This window comes from Lampris incognitus, chromosome 1 (assembly GCF_029633865.1).
Source record: "Lampris incognitus isolate fLamInc1 chromosome 1, fLamInc1.hap2, whole genome shotgun sequence".
In the NCBI taxonomy this organism is placed as follows: domain Eukaryota; kingdom Metazoa; phylum Chordata; class Actinopteri; order Lampriformes; family Lampridae; genus Lampris; species Lampris incognitus.
The window spans coordinates 10,993,131-11,019,240 of record NC_079211.1 but is presented as its reverse complement, the minus strand read 5'-3'; the positions used below and the strand labels follow the sequence as shown (position 1 = coordinate 11,019,240).

General features: G+C 45.5%; 1 protein-coding gene across 1 annotated transcript in view; it reads right to left on the bottom strand.

The window, feature by feature from the left end:
* Window positions 1–23,191, bottom strand: part of stard15 (StAR-related lipid transfer (START) domain containing 15) — a 39,191-nt gene extending 16,000 nt beyond the window's left edge. Inside the window, exon 1 of the mRNA XM_056291002.1 lies at window positions 22,960–23,191. Coding sequence (XP_056146977.1) covers window positions 22,960–23,106 — 147 coding nt within the window. The 5' untranslated portion in view covers window positions 23,107–23,191. The remainder of the gene's footprint in view (window positions 1–22,959) is intronic.
* Window positions 23,192–26,110: the final 2,919 nt, after the last annotated feature.

Below are 26,110 nucleotides of genomic sequence, written 5' to 3'. Positions count from 1 at the left end.
GGTCGAAGGCTTTTTACCAACATATAGTACCATTAAAAACTCTTCTCTGGGATTTGCAGAGGTCAAACACCAGTGTAGTTGCCAACATCCCCACAGGCATCAGTGAGTTAGGCAAATCTTCAGGACTGCAGCTTTAAAGAGTCCTGAAGCCGACAGAGGACACAAGAGAGGGTGTGTTACTATACTCCGGTGATGTGGACATCGCTTTTCCCTCCCACTCTTGTAATCTTATGAGATGGTTTTAGTGGCTGGGCGGGGTCATCAGATACTGTGAGAGTCAGCGCTGAAAAACTCCATGTAACTCAATCAGCACAGCCTGGGCACCATGTTTAATTATTCACCAAGTAGCTCGCTCTCTCTCTCTCTCTCTCTCTCTCTCTCTCTCTCTCTCTCTCTCTCTCTCTCTCTCTCTCTCTCTCTCTCTCTCTCTCTCTCTCTCTCTCTTTCTGTGTGTGTGTGTGTGTGTGTGTGTGTGTGTGTGTGTGTGTGTGTGTGTGTGTGCATGCATGATTGGGAGTCGGTGTGTGAGTGAGTATGTTGAGTGAGAGCGACCTGCTGCTAGTAAGTTTGATTTATTTATCCATTTTTATTGTAGTTTTTTTTTTTTTGTCTTTCGGGTTGATGGTTTCAGATTGAGTTTGTTTATTGGTTGTGGGCAACTTTTGCTGTAGTTGGCGTGTTTGTCGTAGCTTTTTTTCGGTGTGATAGGGGTGGCGTCCTCGGAGACGCCGCCCCTCTCTATCCGACATGGAGTGCAGGTTCAGCCTGATCCATCTGTTCCGGTAGAGGCGGTTCTCCTGGCCGTGGGAGACCGTGTGGGACGGGCCAACCTGTCTTATGCCTCCGGGATGAACAGAGATGAGATTGTTTTCCTGAAAGAGTGGCTTTTTTGTGGCTGAGTTAATAGCGAGCATTGTCTCTCTGAACGGCATCTATCTGTAGGTTTCCCCGCTCGCCGTGCCCTCCACCCGGGTCACCATCTCCGGTGTTCCCCCATTCATTTCCAATGAGGTGTTGGAGCGGGAGTTGCAGCGCTTCAGGAAGCTGGTGAGCAGTTTTAGGACTGTGGGGTTAGGCTGTGAAACGTGTCCAATCCCTCCGCAGACAGGTGTTCATCTTCTGGAAGAGTTCGTCAGAGATGCTGGAGGTTTCCTTCAATGTGAAACATGGGGAGGAACATTACATGGTGTACACCAGCACATGCAGCATGAAATGCTTTGAGTGTGGGGATGTGGGGCACAAGCAGATCGCTTGTCCTCACAGGCCTGGCACCCCAAGCCGGGGGCCAGGCCGGCCGTGGAGCACAGTAACACCGGCGCTCCACCGGATGAGGAGCCAGCGGATGCCGCCGCTCCTCAGGGGGGCGGCGCCCTGCCAACTGTGCCCAAGGCATGAGAGAGGAGAGATATACAGTGGGCTGGCAGACAGCCAGGCAGTGAGAATGTAATTGATGACGGCTCGGCTGTCCCGAGTGTCAAAACAGAAGAAAGGAAAGGAGCAGAGAAAGCACCGGCAGCGGGAAAGGGCCAGCAGCTGAACCTGACTAAAGTCAGGCTGGCGGTGCAAAGGTGAGCGAGGGAGAGTCCTGTGTTATGGAGAGTGTTGCTGGTGAGGATAAGGTGGAAGAAATGGAGTACGACACTGACTCTGACTGCATCTCTGTTACAAACTCACAGTCACTCAGTGGAGGTCTGCACATGCTAGAGGAAATTAATGGTTTCGTAGATGAAACCTTTGGAAAATCTGTGAATGCATCTGGGTATTTTCCAGGTACAGGAACATTTATTAAAAGCGTGTCGACTTTGCAGAAAGTAGTTGGTGTTGATTTGTTAGATGAAAAAACTGTTTCTGTTTGAAAAAACACATAACAGGTCTCAGAAAGACGCTTAAGACTAATAAAGAAAAAGGTTCACGACTTCATAGACTTCATAAGACTTCATAAGCAAGGTCATGATGAGTGTGTTGCACTGGCTGATCTTCCTGTTCCGTTTATATAATCTCTCTCAGTCTTTTATTCACAAGGTGAGGGTCAGCTCTTTGAATATTGATGATGATAGGGATTGGCAGAAGAGGGCTGTCATCTCAGAAATGATCACACAGAAAAGATTAGACCTTTTTTTTGCAGGAAACACAGCGACAGATAGTGAGATTGACTGGGGTTTGTGGTGGAAGGGCCAGTATTTTCTGGCTCATGGGACTAATTTCTGTGCTGGTGTAGCCATTCTATTTTCTCCAGGGCTTGATGCTGATATCATCTCTACCACAGAGATAGTGACAGGCAAGGCTTTAGTGGCCAGAGCAAGAATACAGGACATATCGTTCTGATTTTCTTAAAGCAGTGTGATCGGGGCGAATGTGTAGTGGTGGGGGAGGGAGATTGGAATTTTACTAAACATTTTGTATTAGACAGAACAGGAGGGGAACCTCACTTACAGCCATCCACCACTTTATCGCAGTTGATTTCAGAATCAGGTGTAGTAGATGTATGGAAGGTCAAACATCCCCAGGTTAGGCAGTATACATAGGTTAATGTGCTAGATGGTAATGTGAGTGCTGCCAGGCTGGATAGGGTTTACATATCACGTAGGTTTAGCAACAGGTTATTGAACAGTCACACTCACCCAGTAGGTTTCACTGACCATCACTTAGTCTCTTTAGACTTTCACATCTCACTGAACACTAAATGCAGCTCATACTGGCACTTTGAAGTTAAACTGTTTCAGGGCAGTGATTTTTGTCAGACATTTGAGACGTTCTGGGGAATCTGGAGAGAAAGGAAGAGGGACTGACCCCCTGAGTCAGTGGTGGGACATGGGCAAAGCACATATACAAGTTTTCTGTCAACAGTATACAACTCATTCCACAGTGAGAGTCAGAAGAGTCATTCAGGATTTAGAAAACGAAAACAGGGATTTGGAAAACAGTCTATTCACTCACAGCAGCACATATAGTCACAGGCTTCAACAAAAGAAACAGGAATTAGGTTCATTTTTACATGAAAGAGTTAAAGGGGCTTTGATCAGGTCAAGGTTCAACAGCGTTAGAGACATGGATGCTCCCACCTCCTTCTTCTTTAACCTGGAAAAGTCCATCTCTCAAACAAATGGTCTGTCTCTGCCTCCCAGATGGTACAGTGACAACTGATCTGGTTGAGATGAGACAACATGCCGTAGAGTTCTACAGTGCCCTCTTCAGGATGGAAGACTGTAACAGAGAGTGTGTGGACGAGCTGCTGCAGGGGCTTCCTCAGTTGAGCTCTGAGGACAGAGCCGTCCTGGATGCCAACATCTCCCTGGAGGAGCTCGGTGCTGCTGTGGGTGAGATGGCTTCTGGTCAAGCCACTGGACTGGACGGACTGCCTGCAGATTTTTATAAGCACTTCTGGAAGTGTTTCGGAGCCAACCTGTGGGCGATGCTGCAGCAGTGTTCTCAGACAGGCCTGTTACTGGCATCCTGTTGGCATGCAGTTCTTTCACTTTTACTCAAAAATGAGATTTGGCTTGACTTAAGAACTGGGAGAGCAGTGGCTTTGTTATGCACAGACTACAAACTTCTTTCCAAAGTGCTTGCCAATAGGCTTAAAAACTTCCTGGAATTAATAATCCAAAGAGACTAGTCATACTGTGTACCAGACAGAGCCATTATGGACAATATTTATCTCGTGAAAGAGTTATTTGACATTTATAAGCTGTACAATTTTGATGTTGGAATTATATCATTAGATCAGGAGAAAGTGTTTGATAGTGTTGCTGTTAAGCCCCCAGAGGCAAATTTGTAATTTGTGATATTGGACTACAAATAAAATTGATTTGACTTGACTTGATAGGGTTAACCATGATTTTCCTTTTTTCCCACTTTAAGAGCTTTTGGTTTTGGAGATGGTTTTGTGTCACTGCTGGGTTTGTTGTATAAGGAAGCTTTCTGTTTGGTGAAAGTGGGTGGTGGGGCTAAGCTGTCCAGTACAGGTTCAGAGAGGTATTAGACAGGGATTTCCTATCTCTGGACAGCTATACTCTTAGCTATTGAGCCTCTTTTGATTTAGATTCAAATCCATGCTATCAGGACTTATGCTACCTCAGTGCCCCTTGCTGGTGGTGTCAGCTTATGCTGATGACATTACTGTTTGTCAGAAACCACAGAGATATGGGGGTTCCTGGGAAGTAGTTTAGACATGTATGAAAGGGCATCTTCAGCAAAAGTGACGCTCAGCACTTTGGGCAGTAGGCAGACAAGGACAGGCCAAAGTTACCAGGAAACCTCTGATGAGGAAGGCAGGACATGAAAATTTTGGGTGTTTTCTGGGAACAGTGGCATTTCAGAGGAAGAACTGGGAGGATGCTATGGAATAAGTATGTGCTAGACTGTCTAAATGGAAATGGCTGCTACCTCAGCTTTCCTACAGGGGAAGGTTCCTAATCATCAATAACTTGGTTGCCTCGACCCTTTGGCACAAACTGATAATCTTACCTCCACCAAGGGGCCTGATTGAAGGAATTCAGAGGGCAGTTGTGGATTTCTTCTAGTCAGGGCAGCACTGGCTGAGATCAGCAATACTGTACTTGCTGGTATAGGAGGAAGGACAGGGTCTAGTGGACATCAAATCACAGATCACAGCCTTCAGGCTGCAGACAGCTCAGAGACTGCTTTACAGTTTTGGCCTACCATGGACGGATACTGCCTGTTTGCTGCTAAGGAGGGCTGGACACCTAGGATATGACAAACACTTGTCCCTGCTCTGGCCGCAGTCCATGGATTGAACTGGGCTGACACCTTTTTACCAGTCTGTCTAACAGGCATGCAGGTTTTAACATTCCAATGGGAAGCTGTGATGACACCAGGGATGTGGCTCTTTGAGGAGCCCTTGTTTGGAAATACATTCATCACCTCTCAGGTTTTGTCTTCTGTTAGCCTGAGATCCAGGCAGAGAAGCTGGCTGTTTTAAGCTGGCATCTCCTAAAGACATCCATCACCCATCTAGCTGAACTCCTCAACATCAGAACCAACAAACTGCTGCTCAGTCTGGTGGAGGAGGTCCATTCCTCCCTGTCAGAAGCCCTCAGAGCGTTTGCTGAAGATTTTTATTTTTTTTTATTTTGATATATTCTATTGATCCCCATAAGGAAATTATGCTCCCGGGGACCAACTCCAGTTCTTCTTGCCATGCCTCAGTCAAGGGCACAGACAGGAGTACTAACCCTAATATGCATGTATTTTTTTCTTTTCTTTTTTTTTGATGGTGAGGAAAACTGGCGCACCCGGAGAAAACCCACTGCAGACATGGGGAGAACATGCAAACTTCACCCAGGGGACGACCTGGGATGACCCCCAAAGTTGGACAACCCCGGGGTTCGAACCCAGGACCTTCTTGCTGTGAGGCGACAGCAATCACTGTGCCACTGTGCCATCCAAGATTGTACTCTATCTGACCAATGGGAAGATAAATGTATATGTCTTTCCTTCCCTGGCTGTCTCTCTTGCTGAGACATTTGCAAAATGAGGAGGGTTTCCTGCTGTCTCTAAAGACCCTAGAGTTGGTAGACTTTGAGACTCTAGGGGAAAAAAGCAGCCTATTATATCATCATGAAGGTTTCAAACTTGCACTCCCTGGAAGGAGTTTTTTTTGGTGTGGGATGGTCCCCGAGGGGCCGTTAGCGGTCCCTGTATAAACCTCCCGTTAACAAATGGACAGGTGACCTCGAGTGGAGGATTGTACATTGGGCCATAGCTACAAACAGGTATCTGGTGCACCTCAATCCTGGCACAGGGATGGCTGTCCTTTCTGCTTGCAGACAGAAACAATAGACCATCTGTTTATTCAGTGTTGCAGACTGGTTAGACTATCCAGGCTACTACAGACATAGTTTCAGGACTTAGGAGAAACATTTTCTTTTTGTCTTTTTATCTATGGTCCACACTACTCTGCAAAGAAAAAATCTGTACACACATTAATGAATTTCATTTCAGGACTGGCCAAATTAGCTATTTGGAAAACAAGGAAAAACTGTGTGATGGGCGAGGGGTCAGAAGATGTGAGCTCGGCTAACAGTGGATTTTGAGTTTTACAGACCGAAAAAAGGGACAGGAGTTGTTTTGTTTTTTTTTAACACTTGGGGTGTGCAGGATGTGCTGTGTTCAGTCAGAGAGAATTCTTTGGTTTTGAATATCTGAGTTTTTTTTTTCTTGGGTATTTTGTTTTGGGTTTTAAATGGATTTGTTCTGTTGTAACGGAAAAGTTGTGTAAACGGAACCAGATAGAAGTAAAGGTCTGTTTTAAAATTCAAATTCTCTCTCTCTCTCTCTCTCTCTCTCTCTCTCTCTCTCTCTCTCTCTCTCTCTCTCTCTCTCTCTCTCTCTCTCTCAGTGCCAATGGAATGGTAAATTATTCATGTGTGAGAAGAAGCGCTTCACTGCTTCAGAATGAGCTGCTAAATTATTGAACCTAATTCTACCATCGCCATCATCATCATCCTCCTCTCTGTCGTCAATCTTTCATCCTGTGTGGAATAGTTCTCAACATCCAAACCACACGCGCACACACAAACACACACACACACACACATGCCTCTGTCATCCAAACAATTCCTTTCTATCTCCTCTCTGCCAGCAGGGCTATACACACACAGAAAGAAAGTGGGCTTCAGCAGGTACCTCCCTCCCCAATCAACATTACAGTGGTATTTTAGTGCCGATTCGATGCGCATTATGATTTTTCCAATATCACGACATTTATAACATTTGCATTTGGTATTGAATTGTTTTAAGGCTCCATCCCCTCTTATCTACTGTAGAATGGAAAATCAGCAATAATTAAATAAAGTATGGGGCGTCCAGGTAGTGTAGCGGTCTATTCCGTTGCCTACCAACATGGGGGTTGCAGGTTTGAATCCTCGGGTTACCGCTTGGTCAGGCATCAGACACAATAGGCCATGTCTGCGGGTGGGAAGCCGGATGTGGGCATGTGTACTAGCGCCTTCTCTGGTCCGTCGGGGCACCTGTTCAGGGGGGAGGGGGAACTGGGGAGAATAGCGGGATCCTCCCACGTGCTACGGCCCCCTGGCGAAACTTCTCACTGTCAGCTGAAAAGAAGCGGCTGGCGACTCCACATGTAGGAGGAGGCATGTGGTCGTCTGCAGCCCTCCCCGGATCGGCAGAGGGGGTGGAGCAGGGTTGGCTCAGAAGAGTGGGGTAATTGACCGGATACAATTGGGGAGAAAAAGGGGGGAAATTTTTTTAAATAAAGTGCAAGGAAATGTGCTGATTTGAAGCTCAACACAGTTTAGTATGGATCTTTTGTATTGACTCGACCCCTCCTTCTCCACCCACTGTCAAAGAGTCACATATTTTAGAATATGTGAAATTATCTTCCTCCTCCACTTGCTCTGTCTTCCGCCCAGTACAGCAAATAGAAATGTCACAGAAATACTTTGCCAGCTTTTGTGGTTGCCGTGCTGCCATGGTTGTGACCCCTGACCTCCTGATATCTGTTTGTTTGTAATAACCGGTAATCTGCGAAATGAAAAATATTCTAGTTGGTCTTATCGGTCAGCTAGAAAATAAAAAGTATATAGACAGAAGGACTTTTTGCAAGAAGTTTTTGCATCTAGCTTTTTATCTCTCTCATCTCTCATCATCAGCTGCTTCCCCGGGGTTGGGACATGGTGGCAGCAAGCTAAGTAGGGCACTCCAGACGTCCCTCTCTCCAGCCACACCTCCAGCTCCTCCTGGGGGATCCAAAAGGCGTCCCAGGCCAGATTGGACAAATAGTCCCTCCAGCGAGTTCTGGGTCTACCCCGGGGTCTCCTCCCAGTTGGACGTGCCCGGAAAACCTTCAAAGGAAGGTGCCCTGGAGGCATCCTAATCAGATGCCCAAATCCCATCAACTGGCTCCTTTCGACGCAAAGGTGCAGCGACTCTACTCCAAGCTCCCTCCGGATGGCTGACCTTCTCAACCTATCTCTAAGGCTGAGCCCAGAAACCCTACAGAGGAAACTCATTTCAGCTGCTTGTGTCTGCGATCTCACGCTTTCGGTCTCTACCCAAAGCTCATGACCATAGGTGAGGGCTGGAACGAAGACTGACTGGTAAATTGGGAGCTTTGCCTTCTGGCTCAGCTCCTTCTTCACCACAACAGTCCAGTGCAACATCCGCATTACTGCTGATGCTGCACTAGTTCGCCTGTCAATCTCCCGCTCCATCCTACCCTCACTCATGAACAAGACCCCGAGATACTTGAACTCCTTCACTTGAGGCAACAACTCATCCCCAACCCGGAGGGAGCAATCCACCATTTTCCGGTGGAGAACCATGGCCTCAGACTTGGAGGTACTGACTCTCATCCCGGCCATTTCACACTCAGTTGCAAACCACCCCAGTGTGTGCTGGAGGTCGTGTTCTGATGAAGCCAACAAAATCACATCATCTGCAAAGAGCAGAGATGCAGTTATGAGGTTCCCAAAACGGACACACTCCTCACCTTGGCTGCACCTTGAGAGATCCTGTCCATGAATATCACAAAAAGAATTGGAGGCAAGGGACAACCTTGGCGGAGTCCGACACCCACCAAAAACAGGTTTGACTTTGTGCCGAGAATGCAGACACAGCTCTCACTCTGGTTATAAAAGGACCGGATGGCCTGTAACAACTGCCCCGGTACCCCATACTCCTGCAGTACCCCCCAGAGTGCCCCAGGGTACATGGTAGTAAGCCTTCTCCAAGTCCACAAAACACATGTAGACTGGCTGGTCAAACTCCCCATGACTCCCTCAGCACTTCCGCAAGGGTAAAGAGTTGATCTGTCGTTCCACAGCCAGGACGGAATCCGCATTGCTCCTCCTGGATCAGAGGTTCAACAATTAGTCGGAGCCTCCTTTCCAGTACCTTAGATTAGACTTTCCCCGGAAAGCTGAGCAATGCGATGCCCCGATAATTGGAGCACACCCTCCGGTCCCCTTTTTAAATATGGGAACCACCACCCAAGTCTTTCACTCCACGGGTACTGTCCCTGACCTCCACGTGACACTGAAGAGGCGTGTCAGCCAAGACAGCCCAACAATGTCCAGAGCCTTCAGCATCTCAGGGCGAATCTCATCCACACCCGGCGCCTTGCCACCGGGGAGCTTCTTCACTACCTCAGAGACCTTTACCAGGGATATGGGTGGGGCCTCCCCCAACTCTTCAGACTCTACCTCCTCCACTGAGGATGTGTTAGCCATTTTTTTCCTTAGTTTAATTTAATTAAATTACCTCATTAATTAAATTAAATTAATTTTCCTTTAATTTTTTAAAATTAATTTAATTTTCAATTTAATCTAATAATTTACTTATAAAATCAATTTATAAATGTATAAGTTAAAATTAATTTAATTTGATAATTAAATCAATTTAAGTTAAAATTAAATTGAAATTAATTTAAAACGAATTTTAATTTAAAATTAATTTAATTTTTAATTTAATTTTTTAAATAATTTAATTAAATTACTGAAAAACTTAGTTTAATTTAGTTTAGTTTTTTCCTTAGTTTTTTTTTTCTTCCTTTTTTAAATTTGGTTTCATGTGGTTGAAGACGGGACTCTTTTGGAGTTCTTTACCAGTCATCCAAACTACCTCCAATACACTCAAACAAATCAGATCATCCTACAGATTTGGATTGAGCACATTGCTCTTAAATTAAGTACCAATTTAAGTGACTTTCTCCAGGGGAAGCCTTGATTGGTTTTAGTCCCTTACTTCTGATATCACACATGGGCCAAATTCTCCTGTAACCTTCAAGGAGACGTACAGTGAGGTCTTTAGGTTTAACGATTTAAAAAGAAGCATAACAATAAAAAAATCAAACCATAAAATAAAAAACTATAACAACCAAAAGACTTAATATTTAATGTTTTCTACATAAAAAGAACAATTACATTAGCATGCAGAGATGCCAACCAAAAAGGACAAGCTAAAATATTCATTTTCAAAATGAAAATAGCAACCAAAAAAATCAGTCACCGCTAGCCTGTATTAGATTTCAAAATAGAGCTCTAAACCAAAGTGGCATCCAAAGTAAAAGTTCCAAGTGAAAAATAAACAATAAACAAATAAAAATCCTTTCTGATACTTCAGCTTTCCAAAATATAGGCCAAAGCCAAATCAACCATGTCAAGATTGATTTCAGTTGCCAAGTCTGATAGCAGTTATTAAGTCAAGCTTGAAAATACTTGCAAATCAAGATTATTTCCTTTTTTATGATTAATAGTTTATCGTTTTCACCTTGGTCAGACCGGGAACAAAATTTTCGTCTGGACCGGCCCCCTTTTCCCCCAACATACTTAGAGCAATTGTGAGTTGTATAAAGCAATATCAGGATATTTATAGCATATAGGCTAAGCAATAGATATCAAGTTGGCACCCTAACAACAGGTGTGCTGACAGGGTTTCATAAAATAATGTAATAAATAAATAGCCAAGAGGGAAAGTTGGCACCCCAAGAGGCGCACTTGGGATTTCATTCATTTGACAATGGGCAACCCAACTCTAAAAGTACTTATTTAACAATCCATTATTTAAATAAAACAAATATGACATAATCATGACAAAATGCAATGGTGTCATCACGAAACAAAACAGCCAAACTCAATTTTCACCTGAACAATAGGCCTAGCCTAACAATGATCTGGAAATGTGTCTGAAATTGGACATTAATTAACAGTACTCGATTTATAGTAAATCATCTGACATCGTCTTCGCAGCTGATCTGATGCAATTCACACATCAGGCTTAACAGTCAGGATTTCATGCTACCGACACCATTTTAACGGGTTCATTCACTACTATTGTCGGGCTGTGTCAAGTAGCATGCCTGCACCCTATTGGAAGGGACCCAGAGGGACTTATCAGAGACGGCCATTATAACACTCGCCTTGACATCATTTTAAAAACAGCACAGCGGCCTTAAGCAGCGACTAGACTACAATAGCATAGCATAGCATAGCATAGTCCTACCTGAGGCGGTGAGAGGACATGTCATCAGTGCACTCATCCGTGTCATTGGTATTTTTGAATAAATGTGTTAACTTAAAACATTTTGCAGCATCAGCCTCAAGTTGTTTATTTGATTTGAACTTATAACTTTTAGGTTCCACTCATTCTCTCTTGATTCGATTATTCCCCGCTTGACCTCTGACATTACATGGATGGGCACATCCACTTGATGGGGTGGGGGGAGGATGAGGGTAGCACTTCCTGCCACCTACCTTACAGTATAGGTATCCTATTGACAATTGGGACCGTGTAACCCCCAGTCAGACGGGCTGTTCCAACATAAAGTGGGTCGTGGTCGGCATGGTCAATTTTTTCCCCCACATTGATGGTCTTGCAGCCCTCTAGTGGGCCAGCCCATCTGGCATTTGCCAGAGTGGCCAGATTGCTACTCTGAGCCTGGTTTTCATGATAACCAAAATATATGCAAATATCTCAATCACAAATGACACTATCAAGTTGAAATGGAACATTGAAATAAAATAAAATTGAAACCGTAATAAACACAAACAACCACAGATAAGGAATAAAAAATAAAATGAAATGTAACAGTGATGCATGAAATACTTAAAAGTTTACAGCATTGCTTGTCAATCGGTATTCTAACAAAATGTACCCCTCAGTTATTCGCATTTTATGTTATAGTTTACTGCTATTTTAATGAGCTGTAAATGCCATTAACATTCATTATATGAGTGGTACTGTCCCCATTTCAAGTGATACTCCTCCATATTATCAAGCAGCCTATGATCATTGTTCTAAGGCAGCTAGCTGACCCTAGAGAAGTGATGGCGCTGGTGCAGAGGAGGCTCTCCATTCGTTGACCAGAAGTTTCCGTCCCAACATAAGGACAGTCTGGATGCAATCAGCAAGTGGTGGAGTCAAGTCACTTAATGCAGAGGGGTCACCCAAAATAAATAGACTGGGGGAGAAAGGGATATCTAGGCCGATAATTGTTTCCACAATGATACGTATAGCAGGCCAAAACTCTTGAAATTTTAGGCAACTCCAAAGCATGTGTACTAAAGTACCTTCTTTGTCAAGACGCCTCTGGCACTCTGAACTGTCAAACCCACACTACGCAGCCTGGATGGCGTCCAGTAGACTATTTATTATTTTGAAATTAGATCCGTCTTATTTGAAGTTCCCTTGACATTTTTCCCCCCATTCCTAAGAATTCTTCCCCATCCTGCTTCTGTAAATGATACATGTAAGTCAGTTTGCCGTGTCAACTTAAGGGATAATATAGTGGAATCTGAGACTATCAGAGTAGTAGGCAGAGGGTTCATGACCAAGTCCAAAATTCTTTAGGACCTTCTCTAGATGTCTTGATGCATGCTCGATAATCCGGGTAAGAAAATCAAAGAAGGGTGAATTAGTATATAAGGGGTGGGCATACCTGCAGTCAGTTTAGACTGAAGATGTCTCTTAGTTGAGTGATGAAACGTATCTGTCAATAAAAGTTGAACTGATTCAACTTTCTTTGACCTTGACCTCTAGCATTGACCTCTAGAGTGTCAATGCTAGATGGGACTATTGAAAGGGAGCCGAAAGTTTGTATCAGTAGGTGTCTCCACTGCAAGTACTTCCAAAATTGGTTGTGTGGTTAGTGGAATTCCTGTCTAAGTGCCTCAAAAGATTTTAATGTTTCATCTCAATACAAGTCCCCAAGAACTGTGATACGCTTTTTAAACCAGGACTTCCAGAGAAGGGGTGATTTACCTATACAGAGGCTGGGATTTAGTCAGATCCAAACAGACTGGTGAAGATAGGGGTCAAATTTGAAGATCTGAGCTTTGCTAAATCAAGATTATTTCCAAAACAGTTCCACCAACCCAAGAAAGTTGAATCAGTTCATCTAGACACAAAGTTCATGTAACTGACTTCGTCGGTCTCAGCAGATTGCAGGGATCCCCACCCTTATAAAAAGCACAGCTGCATAACGACTCAAACCGGTGGATCGGTTTCATATGCAAATGCCGTGACCATTGATTAGAGTTACAATGGCTACATGTACTATTCACAGAGGACTGGGGAATGGCTACAATCACAGTGTTATAAGATGGCGACAGATGTACTCTTAGCCCCCCTCCTCAGTTCAGGGATGTTCATTCCTTCTTCACATGGATGGCCCTGTTTGACCCCCAGTTCAAGCCAGCGTTCCTCCATGTATCAAGGATGCACACATCCTCATCCTTAAAAGAGTGGCCACTGGTCTGTGGGGGGTTGTACACTGTGGGGTGCCATCCACTTTGCCAGTCGACGGGGCGACTGCTCCCCCAGCCGCGGCGCAAGCCCTGCCCCATTTCAAACCCCAGCCCGACCAACTCAGTTGTCCGGTGGTGCTTCTATAGCCGTCAAAAGCACAAGTCCGAAACATTGCACCAAAATTGAAAATGATGAAACAATATAATAACTATAACTAACTGTAGGCCGCTCTGGTGGCTGAGCGGACTAAACCGCCGTTCTCGCAGTCCGCTCGTCATGTGGCTGGGAGGTTCGTATCCCAGACTCGCCGGAACCGGTCACGGCCAGAGCGTCCACGGGGTAAGGCCTTCATTAGGGCCACCCTTACCCGAGGGATAGTGGGTGTAGATCGGTGTAGTGTTCAGGGACTCGTCGTTCTCTAGTGACCCCTCTGGCCCACCCGGGCGCCTGCAGCCAAGCAACTGAAAGCATTCGCCCTACGCCTCCTTCGTGGCCTGAAGGTGATGCAATCCATGCAAGGCTTCAGTGTGTAAAATAGCGAGAGTACCCGACACGAGTTTGAAGGAAGCTGGTGTAACGACTATCTCCTTCCTGTGGAAACGTGAGCCAGGGGAGTTACTCGACAAGAGTTCCGGCCATATGCCATTGGGTTAATCGGGTGGGATAAGGGGAAAAACTAGAAATACATTTATAAAAATAAATGTATTTAAAAAAACTAACTGTAAATTGGGAGAGATTCAAAAGGTTGGTAGAAAAGGTAATAAAGGCGCAAGGTTAGCGAGCATAGCACACAAAAAAAATACTGTAAACTCCTGGGAATGATGTCTCGATCAGAATATATTTGAAAATGAGCGTGGTTTCACAGACTCACACTCAAGGGAGGGGCTGGGGAGGTGGGTTGCCCACCTTTGATTAGAGGATGTTAACACTGGTTTTTACATATGCATTTCATGACGTAGAGGGCATCCTCCAGGAAGCATAGCAGTCTATTCCGTTGCCTACCAATACGGGGATCGCCGGTTTAAATCCCCACGGTACGTATGGCTCGGTCAGGCGGCTCTACAGACACAATTGGCCGTGTCTGCGGGTGGGAAGCCGGATGTGGGTATGTGCCCTGGTAGCTGCACTAGCGCCCCCTCTGGTCAGTTGGAGCGCCTGTTCGGGGGGAGGGGGAACCGGGTGATCCTCCCACGTGCTAAATCCCCCTCTGGTGAAACTCCTCACTGGCGACTCCACATGTATGGGAGGAGGCATGTGGTAGTCTGCAGCCCTCCCCGGATTGGCAGAGGGGGTGGAGCAGCGACCGGGGCGGCTCAGAGAGCGGGGTGATTGGCCCGGTACAATTGGGGAGCGAGAGGGGGGGGGGTAAATAAATAATAAATTTCATGACGTAGAAAGTCCCAACCGGTCAACTCTAAATCAGCATTGGCCTTGCAAGGTTCAGGGCTGATTTAAAACAGTAGATGGAGTTTTGAGACATTTTCAACCCATGGAATCATGCCAATTTTATAAAATTGATAAAAAAAATGTCAATATCAACACCACCACTGATGTGTCTCATCACCGTATGGTCACATCATTTAGTTTACAGCTCAAAAAAACATGTTTTAAGTGTGCAGTACCGCTTTAGACCCCAGCCGCTGTCTTAATAGAGGTTTGGATATCAGGAGTTGTAGATGGGTTTAGAAGCTTGGACAGTTTGGTTTTATTTCTTTCTATCTGTCATATGTGAAAGTTCATTTGCAATGTCTTTTCCTTTTTGCAGCAGAATAGAGAAGCATGTTTTGCTGTGACGGGCTGTAAAATTTGGGGAAAATTCTCTTTTCCAAAGAAAAAAATCCAACTTATCAGACCGTAAATGTGAATTTAACACAAACAAAAGACACGCTTGGAAATACATTTGTCCGATACAGCACCGATCCTATCTCTAACTTGGCTTCATGTGCAGTTTACACGTCCTGATTCAATAGTTTTCCACAACTTTGTTTTTCGCACCAAGTTTGGCTTGAACGCTTCTCAACAGACTTTTGACGGAGCCCTTTGACCCGCGGCGTGTGACGGCATGTTTTGGCCAGCAGACGCCGTGTTGACTGACACGCTGTAAGTCTATGATGGCGGAACAAGGGCCTGGGGAGTATTATCTGCCCCGCTGATGGAGTTTTGCTATGGGCGAGGTGAGCTGTCTGTCCTCAGGTTTCCAGTCCACTGCTAGCCATTACCCTGTCTTTCCGCTCTTAATTTTTCAGCATGTTGATGATGTTCACCTCAGGCGGAACGGCGAAGGCCGTGGCGAACATCTGAGGACTGGGCCGCTGGTCCGGTAGCTCAAACGAACGGGCTGGCGACCACAGATGAACTGGTTTTGACTCGAACTATAGTCAAAGTGCTCTTGAACGATTCACCATAAACTGCCCCAGGACTTGGTTCGTGGTTATAACTGTGTAAGCTGTGAAGCTGTATAAGCTGCATAAGCTGAACTGTATAAGCTATGACGCGCCAAATGCTGTCGTTCTCTCCCCACCTTCTGTCTGTCTGTGTCTGTATTTCTGTCTGTCTGTCTGTCTATTTACACCTGACTGTGTCTATCACTCCATCTGTCTGGTCTTTCTGTGTCTGTCCATCTGTGTGTGAAAGTTCAGGGCTGCAGACTACCATCTCACATCTGTGTCTATCACTTTATCCTTCAATCTATGTCTGTCTGTGTCTGTATTTCTGTCTCTTTCTGTCCATTTACATCTGTGTCTATCGCTTTATCCTTCAATCTATGTCTGTCTGTGTCTGTATTTCTGTCTGGGTCTGTCCATTTACATCTGTGTCTATCGCTCTATCCTTCAGTCTAAGTCTGTCTGTGTCTGTATTTCTGTCTCTTTCTGTCCATTTACATCTGTGTCTATCGCTCTATCCTTCAGTCTAAGTCTGTCTGTGTCTGTATTTCTGTCTCTTTCTGTCCATTTACATCTGTGTCTATCGCTTTATCCTTCAATCTAAGTCTGTCTGTGTCTGTATTTCTGTCTGGGTCTGTCCATTTACATCTGTGTCTATCGCTCTATCCTTCAGTCTAAGTCTGTCTGTGTCTGTATTTCTGTCTCTTTCTGTCCATTTACATCTGTGTCTATCACTCTATCCTTCAGTCTAAGTCTGTCTGTGTCTGTATTTCTGTCTCTTTCTGTCCATTTACATCTGTGTCTATCGCTTTATCCTTCAATCTATGTCTGTCTGTGTCTGTATTTCTTTTTTTTGGGGGGGGGGGGCATTTTTCTCCCAATTGTACTTGGCCAATTACCCCACTCTTTCCGAGCCGTCCCGGTCGCTGCCCCGCCCCCTCTGCCGATCCGGGGAGGGCTGCAGACTACCACATGCCTCCTCCGATACGTGTGGCGTTGCCAGCCGCTTCTTTTCACCTGACAGTGAGGAGTTTCACCAGGAGGATGTCCTGGTGAAACAGGTCCCTCTCCCCCCCGAACAGGAGGTAACACGGGAATTCGAACCGCCGATCTCTGTGTTGGTAGGCAACGGAACTGTGTCTGTATGTCTGTCTGGGTCTGTCCATTTACATCTGTGTCTATCGCTCTATCCTTCAATCTAAGTCTGTCTGTCTGTCTGTCTGTCTGTCCATCTATCTGTCTGTCTAGCCACATCTGCCTGTGTCCATTTATCTCTCTATAGCCATCTGTCTGTCTATCCTTGTCTGTCTAACTACACCTGTATCTGCCTGTCTGTTCCTCAACAGTTAATTTACAAAGTGTGGGCTACCAGTTCCAGTGAAACAAGTAGCAGATATGTTCATATGCCATATAAGTTCATCATTCTTTATGGCTCCTACTCAGTAAAACCTATTTATTAATCCAAGACCCTTTGTTAACTGCTCTCACAGGAAACTACTTTGGCCTACGGTCTGATTTAATGCTGCGCTACGAGACGTTGGAGGTTTCAGCTTGAAACGGGATACCTCATTCCAGTTTCTTTTTCACCTCTTTATTTTCACTTCTGCTTCTCCCAGCTCTGCACCACGCTGGCTGAAGACACCGAGGAACACGGGGTTTCTGCCAGCGTCCAAACGCTTCAGCCGCAGGTTGTGCAGATATGACAGGGCAGGTCACATGACACAGGCTTTGTTTACATAGCAACTGGCTGCAGGAGCTGCACGGCTGCCAAACTGTCAGAAAAAGAATTCCTGAGCCGAGGCTGTTAAAGACCGGCCGGAAACGCAAAACCGCAGCTAAATCTGCCCCCAAACCGATCCTTTATTATCAGAGATGCTGGGAGTTTACAACTACGACCGGCCGCTCTATGGTTTTCGTCATCTATTCAGGGTGCCATAAACACGGCGATGCTGCGGGTGGGTGTGGGAACCTTGCATCTGCAATATTGTTCAGTTGCGATAGTGTAATGATGCTATTTTAAGTATACTTTCTTATGATTGTTTTTACATTTTGGTCTCGTACACATGCATCAGCCCCCTACCCTAACCCATCGTTTATCCACCAACATGTTCGATACAGACGTGAAGTTGGCCTTCACCCCAACTAGGGCTTGCATTCGCCTTCTGTGGCTTATTTTGCATTTTGCAAATGTATAGTCTATGCTTTGGCCTACTTCATGTGTTTGGTTATCTGTTCTTATGCAGAGCACTTTTCATAGTACGAAATGTGGGGTAAAGTTTCATTGATTGACTGAGGCTTTTTGTTTACCCTGAGAAAATCTGCCGTGAGCGCGATAATACTTCACGGGGTTTTGAACACAGTCAATACTGAATAAACTTTGGACTCCACCAGAGCCTGAGAGATGAGTCCTCATCCTGTTGGTAGCCGCAGCTCCGCTGGTCCTCAGTCATCTGCCATGGAGATTGTCATGTATATGCAGGTTTTCTTCCAAACTAAATATTGATTTTACCGACTCGTCCTCCCCTGTCTGGCTGAGGGTATTTATCAGTGAAACCTGCTATACTATAGTATATCAGGAATCAGGAACACTAAACGAAATATCGTTTCCCCCAGCCCACAGCAATGCAACACAAAGACAAAAAACATCCAAAAGCTACAAGAGCACTTATATCCAAACTAGAACACATATAGCCAAACTATTGAAACTAGAACAAATATATCCAAACTAGAACACATATATCCAAACTAAGAACGCATATATCCAAACTAGAACACACATATCCAAACTAGAACACATATATCCAAACTAAGAACGCATATAACCAAACTAGAACAAATATATCCAAACTAAGAACACATATATCCAAACTAAAAACACATATATCCAAACTAAGAACACATATATCCAAACTAGAACACACATATCCAAACTAAAAACACATATATCCAAACTAAGAACACATATAGCCAAACTAGAACACATATAGCCAAACTAGAACACATATATATCCAAACTAAGAACACATATATCCAAACTAAGAACACATACAGTGCATCCGGAAAGTATTCACACCCCTTCACTTTCCCCACATTTTGTTATGTTACAGCCTTATTCCAAAATGGATTAAATTCCTTTTTTTTCTCATCAATCTACACAAAATACCCCATAATGACAAAGTGAAAAAGGTTTTGTAGAAACTTTTGCAAATTTATTAAAAATAAAAAACTGAAATATTGCATGTACATAAGTATTCACACCCTTTGCTATGACACTCAAAATTGAGCTCAGGTTCATCCTGTTTCCACTGATCATCCTTGAGATATCTCTACATCTTGATTGGAGTCCACCTGTAGTAAATTCAATTGATTGGACATGATTTGGAAAGGCACACACCTGTCTGTATAAGGTCCCACTGTTGACAGTGCATGTCAGAGCAGAAACCAAGCCATGAAGTCAAAGGAATTGTTTGTAGACCTCCGAGACAGGATTGTATCGAGGCACAGATCTGGGGAAGGGTACAAAAAAATGTCTACAGCTTTGAAGGTCCCGAAGAGCACAGTGGTCTCCATCATTCGTAAATGGAAGAAGTTTGGATCCACCAGGACTCTTCCTAGAGCTGGCCGCCCAGCCAAACTGAGTAATTGGGGGAGAAGGGCCTTGGTCAGGGAGGTGACCAAGAACCCGATGGTCACTCTGACAGAGCTCCAGCGTTCCTCTGTGGAGATGGGAGAACCTTCCAGAAGGACAACCATCTCTGCAGCACTCCACCAATCAGGCCTTTATGGTAGAGTGGCCAGACGGAAGCCTCTGCTCAGTAAAAGGCACATGGCAGCCCACTTGGAGTTTGCCAGAAAGCACCTAAAGGACTCTCAGACCATGAGAAACAAGATTCTCTGGTCTGATGAAACCACGATTGAACTCTTTGGCCTGAATGCCAAACGTCACGTCTGGAGGAAACCAGGCATCTCTCATCACCTTGCTAATACCATCCCTACAGTGAAGCATGGTGGTGGCAGCATCATGCTGTGGGGATGTTCTTCAGCGGCAGGAACTGGGAGACTAGTCAAGATGGAGGGAAAGATGAATAGAGCAAAGTACAGAGAGATCCTTGATGAAAACCTGCTCCAGAGCACTCAGGACCTCAGACTGGGGCGAAGGTTTACCTTTCCACACGACAACGACCCTAAGCACACAGCCAAGACAATGAAGGAGTGGCTTCGGGACAAGTCTGTGAATGTCCTTGAGTGGCCCAGCCAGAGCCCAGACTTGACCCCCATTGAACATCTCTGGAAAGACCTGAAAATAGCTGTGCAGCAACGCTCCCCATCTAACCTTGCAGAGCTCGAGAGGATCTGCAGAGAAGAATGGGAGAAATACCCAAAATATAGGTGTGCCAAGCTTGTAGCTTGATACCCAAGAAGACTTGAGGCTGTGATCGCTGCCAAGGGTGCCTCAACCAAGTGCTGAGTAAAGGGTGTGAATACTTATGTTTTTTATTTTTTAATAAATTTGCAAAAATTTCTACAAAACTTTTTTCACTTTTTCATTATGGGGTATTGTATGTAGATTGATGAGAAAAAAAGGAATTTAATCCATTTTGGAATAAGGCAGTAACATAACAAAATGTGGGGAAAGTGAAGGGGTGTGAATACTTTCCGGGTGCACTGTACATCCAAAGTAAGAACACATATATCCAAACTAGAACACATATATCCAAACTAAGAACACATATAGCCAAACTAGAACACATGTATCCAAACTAGAACACATATATCCAAACTAAGAACACATATAGATATCCAAGCTAGAACAAATATATCCAAACTAGAACAAATATATCCAAAGTAAGAACACATGTATCCAAACTAGAACACATATAGCCAAACTATAACACATATATCCAAACTAGAACACATATAGCCAAACTAGAGCACATATATCCAAACTAAGCACACATAAATCCAAACTAAGCACACATACTACATTCAAACTAAACATATATATCAAAACTAAGCAACAAAAAAAAAATCACTGTCCAAGAGAGCGAGCACCAGCCAGGATGACTGTCAGTACTGCCGGTCTGCATGGGCTAGCAGTTAGCTTAGCCTGCTCTGCTTCCACGTCCTGTCTGACCACCCTTGGTGTTTCCTCTTCGGGCGCAGCTCGAGGCAAGGCCGTGGTCCTTGGGCCCTGGACGCAGAAGACCAGCCGATCCAATGCTAGCCCCCCCCAGCCAGACACCCTCGACATACCTCCCCGCATTCCTCATGACGACACTAAAAACACGCCACCAGACCGCCCTCAGGGTTATCGGAACTGCCAGTCTGCATGGGCTAGCAGTTAGCTTAGCCTGCACCGCTTCCGCATCCAGTCAGACTGCCTTCAGTGTTTCCTCTTCGGGCGCAGCTCCGGGCAGGGCTGTGGTCCCTCGGCCTACAGGATGCTGTGGACTAAGCTCTCCCAGCCATCAAACGAAGACAAAAACTTAGACACAGATGTGGACAAAGACACTGCATGGACCGTGCTGGGTGAGGCCGGCACAAACGTAAGTTCGCATTGCTATCTTCTCACACCAGAAGCCTTTCATTTATATATATATATATGTGTGTGTGTGTGTGTGTGTGTGTGTATGTATGCATATATGTATATCTATTTATGTGTGTGTGTGTGTATATATATATGTATGTATATATGTAGTATATACATAAAACCTCCATGGCACACAGCTGAGGAGCACTGCATTGTGAAGCCTGACCAAACCCAGCAGGGCATGTGATATATTCAGCATAATGCGTTTGGTGCTGGAGGGGTCGATTTTGAGTCACTGTTTGACAAGTTCTTGTTCTAATGAGCTCAGCTCATTCACATAATGAATGGTTGTTGGGTCGAATGCTGGGCAGCCTGAGAAAAACAAGACATCAGCAACCATCGCCAAAGATCCCCGAGCAAGGCATTTCCACTTCAGCTGCTCCAGTAGCGCTGAGCTGTGGCTAACAGAGAGACACTGTGGTTGTACTGGTTGTAATGGGCCGTTCTGCAGCTGGCCGCTATTAGTAACTCCACCGTGGAAGTGTGGCATTAACCAAGGGCACTCCAGCACAGGGAGATATAAAAGGAGTGATTCACTTCTCTATAGCTCCTTTGTTTTCTTACGAGCCACGACCAATCAATCAAACTTCTTATCTGTGCACTTCCACTTAACGTAAAACCCAGTACATTTTAATTAAGAGAAATGTGCTCTAAACAAAATGGAAGTGCACAGGTAAGGCGAAAAGAAGGCACAAAGTTGCTGTTTTAAGATATTTAGGTTGAGGGTTAGTCAGTATGACTGAATCCTGTTGAACTCGTTCTGAGTTGGGTCTGGAGAAGAGTGCCAACTGTAACGGGTTCCTCCCTCGGTCAATATTTGGCCGTATTTGCATTACTGTTCCCACAGAGAGGCGTTGGGATGCAGCTGTATGGAAATTCTTGGCGTATTCAATAAATCCCGCAGATAAAATCCGGCCCTGAAACATGTAGGGGTTAAATAACCTACTCAGGGTGCATCATTGGCCACGCAGGGGTTTGAGTCCAGTTGGTTGGGGGGAACAACATCAGCCAACCTAAGAGAGACGTGCTAAAGACATGTTTGACTTCCAGGAAAACTGTCACACACCTCTGTCATACATTATTTCACAAACTCCCCACCAGTGAAGGAGCGAGCTGGTAATGGCAGCTGCCCCGGACACTTCTGGTTCTTTTGCATTCTGGTCTCGCCTCGTACGTCGCTTACTTTGAAATGATATTCTTCTGCTGCCGCAACACACCCCGAGCACACTGGGCATGCAAATGTGCCAGGATTTGACCTATATAGTAGGTTGCCACTGTAAAGAGTATGCTCAAAATTTCAAGACCAGTTTGAGCACCTAACACTCCCCCCCCCCCAAAAGAAACAAAAAGTTGAGCCTTTTTCGGCAGGCCATTTAAGATGCTCTCCTGATATTGATAGCTAGACATTTATATCCATATTCAGCTTCACCTTGCACTGCATACTTCACTTTGCAGTAGTTGCACATAATTTCCAGCCTAACGATCATTTATCGACTGTTTGGTTACATTTATGTTCGGCTGCATCTTTCGCTGCTCCGCATTTGGCTCTCCACCACTCCATCTTGCACAGAGCTACACACTTTCCAGTAGCCGGATATCATTTCCGGCAAGACAATCACGAAGTCATCGTTTATTTCTGGTCATATTCAACTTTCTGCAGTGTGCTCCGTATAAAGTGCACGGTGAGTTCTGTTGCCCCCCCCCCCTTTGGCCAACAAAGCCTCTTTCTGCTACAATGACGGAGAAACAACGACTTGCCTTCAGCTTCTGGACAGTTTTGCTCTCCTCCGCCCTGCACCACACCGTCACTCCTCCCTTGCTGTACTTGACCAGCCACCCTTCCTGGCTCTCGCACTGCTCTTTAAACGAGTTGAAATCCGTGTCGTCCGGGATCTGGACGGGCATCTTGGATCCGAATGAAAGGGGGGGAGGGAGGGAGGGAGGGAGAGAGGGGGGGGCGCGAATCGAGAGAAACAAAACGAATGGCTGTTTCTATTTTCGCGCGAGCCTCTTCTTACTCTTGGTTTTTATTTGATTTTTTTTCTTCCCGTCTGCAGATTTTTTTTTAAGCCCCCTCGCCGCAGCCGGACAATGCGCAAAAAGCGACGCGCAAAAAGAAGAAGAAGAAGAAGAAGAAGAAGAAGAAGAAGAAGAAGAAGAAGAAGAAGAAGAAGAAGAAGAGAGCCTTCAGGTGTGCCAAACGTGCTGCGCGGTGCGTAAAAGGTGGTTCGTTTTTTACGCGTCTTCTCTCGGTCTTCTACTTTCGTGGCTTTCCTTTGCTGGGACGCCTCGGGTCCGTCAGCAGGTGCGTCAGTCTGCTCGGTTACTGGTCGTCGCGGATCCGGATCGCGGTTGAATAAACCAGGAGAGGTGAAACGTAAGCGATACCCGTTGGCTGGCGGGCAGCTTTTCAGGTGGAGGTGGAGGTGGGGGGTGGGGGGGGAATCAGCCGGACAGATCAGATGTCACGTTTTGTTGTGCTGTCATCGTGGCTCTGCCTCTAATGGCAAACACAGTGGAGGAGGTGAATGTTACACGTTTTCTGGGGGGGGGGGGGCGGCAAGATGTCCACTCCTCTACCAGCGCTGTACTCTGCAGTCAGTGTCTGCAGGTGTTCTTCCACATGGAGGAACGCTGACGAATGACTATATACACCCCCAACCACTCCCCCCCCCAAAATAAACTCTACCGAAAGAGGGCGCTATTTGACGCGTGTGGGTGTGAGGGTGTGCGCGCGTGCGGGTGTGTGTGCTTATTCGGGCTCGTGTATTTGTGAGGCCCAATTTCAGCTTCTCACAGTTCCGTTCGTTTCAACTCGGTTCAAGTCAAAGCTTTATTGTCCTGCTATAGGAGACGTTTTGTTGGTTTGTAGTCAGAGTTCTACACACACACACACACACACACACACACACACACACACGACAAACTTACACAAGTTATGCACTGGACCACAACATCCAAGACAAAAACATAAAACCACAGCTTGAGAATATTTTGGCTTTAGCCCGGTCCTCACTTCTTTAAGGGTCTATTTCCAGGTTAGGATTAGGAGTGTGTGTGTGTGTGTGTGTGTGTGTACTGCCCTGCTACTCTGTTAGCCCAAGTGTCCCTGAAGAACACAAATGATGATGATGATGATTCTTCTTCTCCTTCTTCTTCTTGTTATTGTTGTTGTTGTTTTTGCTGTTGTGTATGCATGTATGCATGGGTACATGTGAAAGTTCGTGTGTGTGTGTGTGTGTGTGCGCGTGTGTGTGCGTGTGCATATATCATTTGTCCTAACATATGCACTTGCATTTGTCCAGTTGGCATCGGCCATCAGGGGATTAAAATGCCAGTAAAAGCAGTGCTTTGCTCTCTGTGCGTGACCTTTGACCCCTGAACACATCTGCCTGGGTAACCTGACCCAGTCCCACAGCGCAAACCATTTCAGCCCAGGCGCCATCTGTTAGTCAAGGGGCAGAGTCAAACAGCCCTGACCTCCTCGCCAGTGGCCTGCCACAACAGTGTTAGGACTAGTGGCTATTACAGGTATTACAATATCCATTCTGCGCTCCGTTGGTCCTGAAACACAAAACAGCGAAAAGAGATTTGCACTTTTTTTCTTTTCTTTTTTTTTGCAAAATGAACTCATTCCATTCGTTTATTTTAGGGAGACATCTAAAAGCTGTGAGAAATATTTGTTCTTGATGGAGTGTGTTTGTTTGACACACAAATAGCGGAATGAAATATCGATGGTGCAATCCTATGACAGCGCCCAACACTAAAAAAAACAAGACAGAAATCTGTAACTTTCGTAAAGACAGTGATGCTGAGGGAACTAAAGGTAGAGGCCATGACAGAATGGCACTCCCCCCCCCCCCCCTCCGTGCTCACGCTGAGTCAGCACATGGTAAGACTCCTGCGCAGGTCCGCAGCCGACGAGCCGGGTAATCCACTGTTTAAACTCGTTCTCCCCATAACGATCCCACAGGTGTCGAATAGCTATTCATTATTAAAAGTACAGACAATAAAAGGGTGGAAATGTGCCTCTTCACTCACCAGTTCTGTTTCCGCACTCCTTTTATACGGGCCAAGCAAGCTGGAACACATGCAGAGGGATCCTAAGGTCGACTCGATGAAGAACTGGGTCAACCAAGATCCCTTTATGCCCAACCCAGAGGCTTTGTTTTAGCTGTTTTTCCTTTTTTATATGCAAAGTACGTCATGTTCCTGGTTTATAAGTCTCACGCTCCGAAGCTGACGTCAAGTCTCACGCTTGGCTGAACCATCCGTGTAGATTTGCTGGGAGGGTTGTGACCCCTTTCAGTTGTTAGACATTAAATATTTTGCGTTCCGATTCACGTCATGACCCCTTGGTAGTAAAATTGGCAAAATATTGTGGCGAATTCGGGGAGGACAACGCAACCACAGGAACTGCCGCGGCCGGGACGCGATCCCGTATCGCCCGCACCGCAGGAGACGTCGCTAACCGCTCGACTAAGGGGTCAGACACACTCTGCTCTCAGCCTCTCCGTCATATTCTGCCACCTGGTATTATCCATGGGGTTTCATTCGAGGTAGGATTTCACAGAAACACCGTCAACGGAGATACAAACAAGACGTCCTCTATCCCCTTTAACCTGCTCAAACAAATCAATATTGAGATAAGAGTGTTTTTAAGTGTTCCTGATGTGTTGGCTAGCTTTTCTGGGTAGTCCGTTAGCTAAAAACATGAGTCAGACAAGCTAGCTTTAGCTCTGTTGAGCAGGTGCAAGAGCATCTGTTTTACAGTGTCAATGTTAAGCGCTCATCAGACTCAGAATCGTGTTTATTGGCCCTGCAGGTTTGCACACACAAGGGATTTGACTCCTGTTTCGCGGCTCTCTCAGTGTGCTTAACATAGAATAACAAGACCGCAACGCAACAA